The sequence below is a fragment of the Hylaeus volcanicus genome, chromosome 1, assembly GCF_026283585.1.
Source record: "Hylaeus volcanicus isolate JK05 chromosome 1, UHH_iyHylVolc1.0_haploid, whole genome shotgun sequence".
Classification (NCBI taxonomy): Eukaryota; Metazoa; Arthropoda; class Insecta; order Hymenoptera; family Colletidae; genus Hylaeus; species Hylaeus volcanicus.
Genome location: NC_071976.1, coordinates 23,860,441 through 23,871,126, shown reverse-complemented (window position 1 = coordinate 23,871,126; position 10,686 = coordinate 23,860,441). Strand labels below are relative to the sequence as shown.

The 10,686-nt window shown below is 35.4% G+C and overlaps 2 protein-coding genes across 5 annotated transcripts in view; both read left to right on the top strand.

The window, feature by feature from the left end:
• The first annotated feature begins 302 nt into the window (after positions 1–302).
• LOC128874934 (NAD kinase 2, mitochondrial) lies at positions 303–2,815 on the top strand. Of its 3 annotated transcripts, none has more exons than XM_054120161.1 (6): positions 375–543; positions 984–1,281; positions 1,388–1,711; positions 1,793–1,874; positions 1,956–2,220; positions 2,280–2,815. In XM_054120161.1, the coding sequence occupies exons 1-6, from the start codon at positions 510–512 to the stop codon at positions 2,510–2,512; spliced, it is 1,236 nt and encodes a 411-aa protein (XP_053976136.1). In that variant the 5' UTR covers positions 375–509; the 3' UTR covers positions 2,513–2,815. The 3 variants fall into 3 exon arrangements, with proteins under 3 accessions (XP_053976307.1, XP_053976136.1, XP_053976224.1); XM_054120249.1 differs by having other exon boundaries at positions 398–539; XM_054120332.1 differs by lacking the exon at positions 984–1,281 and having other exon boundaries at positions 303–539; positions 1,468–1,711.
• Positions 2,816–4,146: 1,331 nt separating this feature from the next.
• Positions 4,147–10,686, top strand: part of LOC128872619 (diacylglycerol kinase 1) — a 97,314-nt gene continuing 90,774 nt past the window's right edge. For both annotated transcript variants that reach the window (XM_054115500.1, XM_054115491.1), the window contains exon 1: positions 4,147–4,387. The gene's annotated coding sequence lies outside the window, so the exon portion shown is untranslated. The remainder of the gene's footprint in view (positions 4,388–10,686) is intronic.

The window sequence follows — 10,686 nt, the reverse complement described above, 5'->3', positions numbered from 1 at the left end:
AACAGAATAATTTATTAAAAAATATCGGATGCGCCATCTATCAGAAAGATTAAGAACTATTTTCACTACAAATTTGAGCACTTTACCACCGATGGCGTCACTAAGATTAATTTTAGTATTATTGTACTTATTAGAATTATTAGAAAAAATAAAGATCGTGAGACCACAGACAAACTCCGTCGAGATTGTCAGAAGCTGCGTTTGATTGCCAAAATAAATAAAGAATTTTAATGCCCGTCATTATGGGGAATCCCCTTGCACACGAAAACTATAAATAAATATACCAGAAACTACGTATTGTGTAGTACACTGTACAGTGGACGTCTAGAAAGACGATTACAGTGCCACGATTGTCGTATCCCATAAAACATGAATGGCCTCTGATTTTGAAAGGAGTGTCCAGGAGGCCTTGACGGGGAGGTTAGGAACGTTGCACTGTAATTTTATGCCTTTTTTTTACATTGTCATTCATATAGTTTTATTAGATAAACTTTGTCGAGCAGTATGCAATGACGACGTTCAGCCATCTTCGAAGATCTGTTAGTAAGTCAATTTTTACCATTTAGTTTTGTCGATGACAGCGCGTAATCATCAACTTTGATGACAACTCTCAAAACAAAAGATAACTTTCGATAATAACTTCGATATGCATTAATTTAATCTGAATAGTTCGTATCGAGACTCGACTATTACTCATTTATTGGTGAATGTATTATAGTTAGAACATCAAAGTTCTATACTTCGTATTTATTTTGCAAAACTCAAAAGCGGAGAATTAAACGATTGTTCAATTGTATCAATTAAAACGTTTGAGCGAATAATAAAACTAATAATAAAGTAATTTGAACCCTTCTTACTGAAATCAAAATAAAATATTCTGTCGTTAATGTGTCATTAGTATCGTGGAAAGTGATTTAAAAACTAATTTCTCTAATACATACAAGTATCTATTTATAAATACAAAGATCTGAATAAAATTTCAGAAGCTTTGCAATTTTTACTACCAAGCAAGTATAATGTTTGTACAAGCCTTCAGCTATTCCTACGAAATGAATCAACCTTTGTACCAAAACGTGTGCTTATTGTGGCAAAATTGTCTCGGTATTATTTTGAAAAATTACGAGAACCAGACTTGACCGAAGAGCAATTAAAATTAAAACTGTTGGAAAGAGGATCTGATTATGAGGCTATGTTGGCTAGTCATATTGCAACAAAAAATGTGCAGCATCAAGTGATCAATGAGCTGAGAAAGATGAATATAGAATATAAAATAATAAACAAGTAAATATAATTTGAACAAATATTTTTACTCAAATAGTTTGATCTTAAACAATGAAGAATGAATATATGGAATACTACATTATTTATTCATAGTGATGTCTTACAGACAAAATCTTGACCAATCAAATTTTACTTGGGCTGATTTAATTCTTCCAATTGGTGGTGATGGCACATTTCTTTTGGCAGCTAATTTAATATATGATAACCAAAAACCAATAATGGGTATTAATTCGTATCCTGAATGGTCTGAAGGATTTCTTATGCTACCATCAAAATACACAAGGAGCATACCTGAAATTTTTGAAAGGTTAAAAGCAGGCTATTATCGTGTGGTAATGAGAAGAAGAATTAGAACAACATTAAAGGGAGATGGCATCTGGGAAGCTCCTTTTCATACACATGAAAAAGGTCGTGTTGCAGGTGGCGAAAAGTAATAAAACTGAACCACTTTTTTTGCATAATATCCATTAAACATGTTTCCATCCATAAACTTATTTTTTATTATTTAAAGATTTTATACACAAGACATGCAGAAAGAAGCACCAAATAGTCTACCAAAAGAGAGACGTTTACCCTGGTTAGCATTAAATGAAGTTAGTTTTATTTGCGTTCAATGTCAGTCTACTTTATGAGTTGCTAAATATTAACAGAATTCGGTTGTTCTTTATACCTAGATTTTTATAGCAGAGACATTATCAGCTAGGACAAGTGACCTGCTCATTAAAATAGATGAAGAAGAAAAGTATCAGAGAATGAAAAGCTCTGGTTTATGTGTTAGCACTGGAACAGGATCAACATCTTGGCATAAGTCGATAAATAGTGTCAATTCGCAGATAGTACGCGAAATTTTGAATCTTGTAGATGTAAAACGGGAGTTTAGTAACGAGGAAATAACAAAAATTTGCACCATCTTTAACAGTAGTTTACGTTTTGATCCTGGTAGGTACACTTGATAATATGATCATAAAGTGAGTATTAATTTCCAGTTTATATTTCAGAGGACTTAAAAATGTGTTATGCTATAAGAGATATGATAATAACTAATCACCGACCTATACCAAAGTGTCTGCATTCGCGCGGATTTTGTCGTACGTTAACAGTGAGATCGCAGTGTTTCGATGGCGGACTTGTTCTCGACGGTGGCATAGCCGTTCCTTTTAATTTTGGGGCAACAGCAGTATTAGAGATTTATCCCGAAGATTCCTTGCGATCTTTAACCTTCGAAGATTGACGGTTATAATGGTCACGGATGAAATTGAATTAAACTCGCAAAGTATTGTGGGGTATAGGTGACTGCAGCATAACATGCTGAACAGAAGAATTAAAAACAAAAATATGTAACAGTACCTTTGTACCTTATAACTATTTAAAGCGATGGAGAAAAGACGAATGTTTTTATTTCAAATGGGCATTTACTTCAATATTTAGTAGAATTAAAGATTATTATATTAGAAGAAACAACCCATGTTCTCCCCTGTGTGTTTCCACTGTCATTATTTTATATATCATTGAATAAAATGTTTTGCAATTCGTATGACCGTGTAAATGTTCTCAGAACCTATTTTTTCCTTACCCTATACATTTTTTTTTTTTATAGAACTAGTCTTGTTTTAAAAATGTTTAAACTCACAGTTTCTCTTGTTCTCACTATTTTCTTCATATGAATAGCTATCTATTATTATAAAACAGCCCACGATAAACGTTTTCAAGTTATGGTTTGTAAGGTTTCCTCGAATAGTTTCTAATTTTACTGTTAAATGGCGCCATATACAGTGTTTTTTTTTACCGACATTATGGTAATGTACCGATAGGTCGGTAAAAAGACTATAAATGGCGCCATCTAACAGTGAAAATAGAAAACTATTCAAAGACACTTGTTACGTTGATTTGGTACTACAAACCATAACTTGAGAACGTTTATCGGGGGCTGTCTTTTAAAGATAGATATATGCTGTCGCGATTTTTTTTGTAGCACTTTTTATGTTTAATAATTCTTCCGAATATTGTTTACAGATATCCGACAAGTAGTTCTGGAGATTAGCCCGAACAAACAGACAGACGTCCACCAGGGACTTTATTTTATACTATGCAGAGATATGTATGAACATAATTATCGTTGCTGGAAGTATTTAAGAAAATAGAAAAGGAGGAACGTGACGATCTTTAGGTAAAACGATTAAAAATGTTCTTGTAACATTATAGCAATTCAATCGAATGTCACGAACATATTTTTGGCGGGTAAATCTAAAAGTCTGATGGCGACATTCTATAAAACATCTTGTTCCGATAGATCCTTTCTTATACAAAATTAAAATTTGAACTATGAGAATGGAAAGAGAGATTACTATTAGATTTAAATGAGAGATTTATTCGAATTAGCTCTTGTTTAGCAACCTAATTTTACCCTTTATAACGAAGTTACCTATTATTTTCGTCTTTAAAATCTAATTCTATTACAATATGTACGTTTATTCGATCGACCAGTTACATATCCGTGATTCTAATTTCCGTTTGATAAACGGCGGGTAAACAGCCGTCAGACATCTACTATTCAAATAAAATTTTACACATTTCTGAAGTTAGAACTTCGTCTTTATTCAAATTTCCCTTTCACTTTTTATATAATTATCTGGGTTTATCGACCATTACATCGTACGATTCTTTTTCTAAAGCAAAGCACACTGTGGTATATGGAGGGTTGGCCGAAAGTGAAGTAGATTAATAGAAAAAGTGATTAAAGCGTTCTCGGCAGTGCGCACGCATTTGAGTGACGATAGATGCATCGGTGAGTCTGTTCGATGAGGATGGCGCTAGTGGGGAAGCCACGACCGAAATCGCTGAGAGTCAGTCAGTTGGTCTCGCGCTTTACGCGTGTGCGTATCTAGTTTTCGCGTTTCGTTCGTTCGGTCGGTATATCGTGGTTCGCGTTCGCGTATTCGTTATCAGGACGATTGTCAACGGCCACTGTGACGACAGATTATCTCCTCCTCGGTTGAGTAATTCTCAAACTGTGATTTGCATATCAACGGAGCGACGCCGGTCCAGGACGATGCCGGAGACGTAAAGGACGCGACGAAAGCGTCTGCGACAGGATGATGCAGAAATGGTAACTCAGAATGGTTCCTCCAGTGGTTCCTTTATTTTAAAATACCGCTTTACACTGATACGTAGAGTTATGACATCATTTATATAGGTGGAAAGTAAAGATTAATTATTGAATGTAGGTTTTTCTTTATTTAGAGGTGCTCTAAATATTTGATTGGTAGACAGCCTGGAATCTATTTTCAATATAATTCACGAGAAGAATTGATTGAAGTTAGTATGAATTGAGCAATTGTATTGCAGTGGGTGTAGAATGTATTCGTACATCGATCAATTTCCCAAAAAACTTTTGTGTGAAATTGTAGTTTCTTAACTTCTTTTTTTATAATCAATGATATTTTACATATTCTCGGAAGTCTCTAAGATAGATATAGTCCAAACAACATTTACTAGTTCATATAATTTGTGAAATCAACAAAAAAATGTGAAAAGTGTGTAAAAGCATAGAAGCAATAAGTATTTGTACGATTTTTACGACGAACCATTTACAGTAGAGTTTCTAACGTAAACACATTAGTTTATTGCTCCGTACGAATTAGAAAACATCAATTTTCCAGTAAAGTACTTTTAAAAATGGCTCTAATAGAGGAATTGAAGAAGATCCCACTTCGAATACCTAATAATTTAGTTGATTTAACGCTTAGAAGAGTTACAATAATTATAAAATCAAAAGGAAGTTTTTAATGAAGTTTTAAACATTAAACAGTTGTGCGAATACTTATTGCTTCAATATTTCTATCGATTAATTGTTTTTTTCTTGTTAATTTTGTAACTTACATAAATAGCTATTTTTTTTTGTAATCTATCTACTCTAGAGATTTCCGAGAATATGTAGAATGTCATTGTTTATCCAAAATAAGCTAATAAATTACAATTTTACATAGTTTTTGGGGAAATTCGTCGGTGTACGAATACTTTCTGCACCCACTGTGGGTTGTCCAGAAAGTTCGTGCCAATTTTTAAGAAACATTCAAAGACACGTTTGAATTTCGATATTTATTTATTGAATTATATATGTACCATTTTGTTTCACAATTTTTCCACCTTTTAAGGAATGTCCACATGTTATTTGTTTTCAACCATTCCGATATATTTAGACCTGTACCGCCTACTAAAAATCGGCATGGACTTTCCAGACAACCCAATATTTTGAAGTATGTTTGAAATAGAACCCATAATAGGGATTTATAGGAAACAAAATTGAAAAAGAATTCGGAGTGCATTATGTGAAATGTTAAATCGTGTATTAATCTACTTTCTATGCGTACTATCTTTGAGTGAAAATACACGCCAGTTGCAAAGTTTCTTTTTTTAAGAATTCATTTATTTATTCGAATGGATGACAATTCGCATTTTTGCGTGTATTTCTCGACTGTCAGTTTAGGGATGTATCTTTAAATGCGCGCGTTGCGTTTGCTTCTAAAATAAAAATTAACTCGCAGATCTTCACCGGTTTTAGTCTAGAACGGTGTTTTGCTAACTAGGGGCGCCACCCCCCAGAGGAATGCTTTGCATTCTGATACACATTTATCTGAACAGATTTTTGCAATCGATCTTTTGCATTTCTATATTTAAAAAATAAATGATTGGTACCAGACGAAAATGAAATATAAAATTGGACGATAAACCAACGTTCCCAAGCGTATAAATGAAAAATCGAGAATTTGCGCACGAAATCGTTCTTTTTTCTCCTACTGGTGTTCTATGAACGAGGTTTAATTCAGTTCAGGTAATAAGTCCTGTACGATATACGTTAATAGCTGGCAAAGCGAAAACACGAATCCGATCTTGATTGAGATCGATTCGAAACGATGAATTTTATTGACGATAGATTGTAAGATTCGTACCGGAATCGTCAAACGTCTGACGGTTCTTCGAGCCCGACGAGCTTTCGATTCGAAGTCGAAGGAAACAGACGTTTTGATAAATCGTCACTTGTGTCTCCCGCTATTCGTTTCTCGTTTATTCGTCTCGAGACGTATCGGGGTCGCACGATTCGACGTCTATCCCTTATCCTTTGGGCGAGATCCTTTTGACCTTCGACCTTCCCCAGGCGACATGCATATCACCTATCCGAGTATTAGTGTACATGATGGTGCAACTAGAAATTTTACAAATCTATGTAGAGGCTTCAGTTTCTACTCCTGTGAGTTTTCGAATGTATTTAACGAAAATTCGATACTCGATTAAAAAAGAAGAGTCTCGGAAGACAATTTTCTGCATTAGTATATATTGATCTAGACTGACAATTAATATCTGCATACTGTTACTAGGTTTTATATATTTCTCCATTTATAGAAAATTTGAATTTGGAAGAAACCACAGAGTGAATGGAATACGCAAGAATGTAAAAATCATTGAAAGTAAAGATCGTATTATTAAATTTGCAGAGTAAAGTAAATTCGTAAAGTAAAAAATAGGTTCAATTTTTTGTGGGTTCGTTTGCAAAGATTTTATTTCGCACAAAGATCCGTAGTCTAATCGTGAGTCTTGACTGTTTCAAAAAATTGAACATTTTAAGTGGACGACACCATGAATAAATGTCTAGTAGGTGAACATTGGAATTAAAAATTAGATACTATAGGCCCCGTAAAGTATAAACTGTTGAAATATAAATTCTTTAAAGTATAAATACTTTGACTGCCTTTTTAATACCTTTTGTCTCCATTCGCCACGCTACTGGGTGTACAGAATTATACGTATGGCGACTAGTGGTCAGGATCCTCCTGGTTTTCCGTAAAAGACGGGATACTGTGGTTTCGAATGCATTATCGCTGCGAAAGCGGAGTCCCGCGCTCCCCCTTCTTTGCACGCAGACGTCCGTTTCGCGGTAACTTAGTTTGAAACTAGTCCTCGTCGCCTTTTCCTCCAGGGAATTTTTAACGTAGCAGCGAGGAAACTTTTTTCCACTTGTGCACATTCAAAGGGACTCGCGCGAATTTAATTATTAATAGAGTTACGCATGTAAATTAGCAAGGACCGAGGCTATTCCATATTTTTGCACATTGATCTGAGTTACATTTTATTTTCGTTTTCCTTACGTTCCTCGAATATTTTTCAACAATTCCTCCCAAGAAATTGTTCTTAAAAGTTTCGAAAAATAACAGTATTATACTATTCGTTTGGAAACTGTGCACAGGGTTCAGAGATCAGGTGATTCTTTTTCTTTCGTCGTTTAAAAAAAATTCCCTACCGTCTGGAAATTTCTGAAAATTCACGCAACCTTCTTTAAACGTACGAAACTCGCGAAGATCTTTACGCGCACGAGTTTCTCGCGAGAAACTTGTCGCTCGATGGGAATACTTCTAAGCAGTTTAAATTCTTTCGCGTGCCGCGAGATTAGCTCGACCGTTGAAACTCGACGAGGAAACTGAATATTTATGTGAAATACCGTTTAATATTGATCCGCGGAAGGGCTGCAATTGGCCGTAAAGAGCGATATTATACATCGTGAATAAACTTCACGTTATTCAGTGCAAAATTGAAACGATATAGCCTCGTACTTATTTTAGTGTTTGTGGAATAGTCTGCGCTGGTAATTTAACATTTTCGATCACACTTATTTAATACTCTTAAAAACATTCTACCAAAAATTTTTTATTTCAAGATACGTTAATAAATTTAAGGAAAAAGTCAATTTAATAAGGTATTTGTACTACTTACGAATATTGTATGGGTAATTGTAGTTGAGTTGTGGTTTTTAAAACGTTTCTCGTTAAATTGACTTAATTATAAGATTGTACTCGTAAGGAAGATAGCTTAAAATTGCAGAATTCATGGCTTCGTGTTTGTTTGAACCGAAATAGAGTTTAATCGAAACGGATGTCTCAGAACAGTTGTGAATCTCACGTGTCGGGCTCATCGTTAGCGACGCCCTTGGGTTTGTCTTCTTGAGCGAAAGACTATTAATCCGACGTTGGCATTATTTCAAGAGCAACTTCTGCTTTCCATTTGCAAATGGTTTAGGTTTTGTTGCGTCGCGACGTTTCGCTCGACGGACAGTCCTTAGAGCCACTCCTTAGAGCTTTAATCTTCCTTTACTTATCTGATATTTTTTTTTCATTTCGTTATCTCGCCATTTCCCGACAGAAAAAGTTTGATTTTCCACGCTCTAAGTTCTTTTAACGCGTGGTCCAAGTTCCTGAATCGACTCCATTTGGTAATATTGAGTCATCCTAAACTTAAAAGGATTATCGAAAGGCCTCTGTACACATTTCGACGCACATTAGTATCGCGATAACAATAATAAATTTAAAAACACTAGCGTAGAAAAATCCAAATTTAATTTCCCCTTCTTAAATACCAACCCCATTTTCTTAGAAAATTCCCAAAATGCTGCTTCCAAGCATACTTTTAATCAAAATTCGTCCACTAACATCTCGCGAAGTATGTCGACGATCTTTTCAATAATTCCTTGGGCGAACGGTTGATGCATCGTGCATAGTCGTGACAAATGATCGTTGCTATGAGAGTAGACGAGCAATACGTTTCCCCCGAGCGAAATTAATGCAAGAAGACGCAGGAGACTTATGAAACATTTTGACGCGTTCCAACAGGTTGTTGGTACTCTCGCTTATTTTTCTTCTCCTAAATCATCGAAGATGGTTACGCACAACTCCCTCCAACCCCTCTTCCCTCTCACTCGTATGACGATATTGTTTCTATTCTGGAATTGCTTCGGCGAGGTACTGGGAACAGGAATAAATGTACTGCTCGAAAGGAGCGTGATACAACTCCGGATAATTTTAGCCGTTTTACGACTCTTTTGCGATAAAATGAGATTCATGTGAAACGAAGTTGACGACTGCTTGGGTAGTGCATACGTTGGTCTCTAATAAATTACGCATCTCCAGCGGACGAGTTACGTCGAACGCCTCCATATTTCTCGCTATTTAATATTATAGACGTGGCGTTGGAGCTGGTTGACGTAACAGCTGGGAAAATCGCGTGGTTATGTGTCTCGCGGTGAACAGTTGAAGAAAAGGGAAATTCAACTGCACACTGCATAGAAAGACAAAAGAATAGCGTCAACAACTTACTAATAACGTTTTCGCTTGTTTAATATTTAAGTCTATGTCCTGTATCGCCAACTAAATGAAACGCTAGGAATATACCACATGACCCCAACAACTTAATTGAAAATTATAAATGTGACTGTACACTTTGTTGAAAAGAAGTGAACATTTTGTGAAAATAATCGAGACTGAAATTTCTCTTTAAAGTCGTTCCACTATTATCGATGCTCTTAGCCCAACTTTTGTAAACAATTATTGTGACGAAGAATTAATTCGAAAGATATAGTTTTATGATCTCCTGTAAAAACGATTAGATACTGAAAAGTAGAACCGACGTTCGATAACGAAGTGAATTGAATACTTTGAAACTTTTTCATTCGGAAATATTGTTTCTTCGGCACGTCTTTGAGGAGTTACACCCCTTACTTAATGACACGAGTCATAATTAATCGAAGGCTTGACAGCTGCGATAACTCTGGCTAGAAGATCAAAGGATTAAGATAGCTCGTAAAACTGCGGCAAAAGTCGCGTAAAGATTTTATGCAGTTTTACAGCGCTTCTAATCCTTTGAGACCTCTGTTAGACCGTTATCCTCAAAGTAATTTTTAAATATATCCTCGAACCTATTTACATCGTATCCCTTTATTTTCAACATTTCTCCTATTTCTGCTGGTGAATCTCAACAGTGTTCCGTTACGCACATAACTCATCGCGCTTTTGATTTAGGTTTTCATTACCCTTCCAAACATTTCTTCTTTCCGTTCGTCGAAAGCCCCCGGTGAGATTTAAGGTTTCTGGCGAAACGTCGTGGTGCATTTCTCGAATCTCTTATTCATCGGAAAAATACATTTATTAGCTCAATCTGGTCCGAATGTTTTAATTTAGTTTGTCCATTTATCGATTCATTCGTGCCCGTAGCGTTGTTTTTAACGAAAACCAGGCCGAAACAATCTATATTGTTACTACAATATCAACCGTGTATTGAAATCGCGTTCAGTGTGATTTTTCGGGACAACCAATCAATGGTGGCTACAAAATTTCAATTAAATTCAAGAATATTTTAAACTCTAATTCCATTGTGTTTTATAAACACAGGCTGCGTTCATGAAGCCAGGTTATAGACTAAAATCGATATCTAAATAAACAACATGGAAAGAGCTACCGATCTCTGGGACATCCTGCAGTTAGCCCTAAGCTTCCCTCATTTTCATTCTTTCCAGATACACAAACTTATCTAAACTTCACCTCAGACAATTTATCGAATAGTTTAAGTTAAAATCTCGAAGCA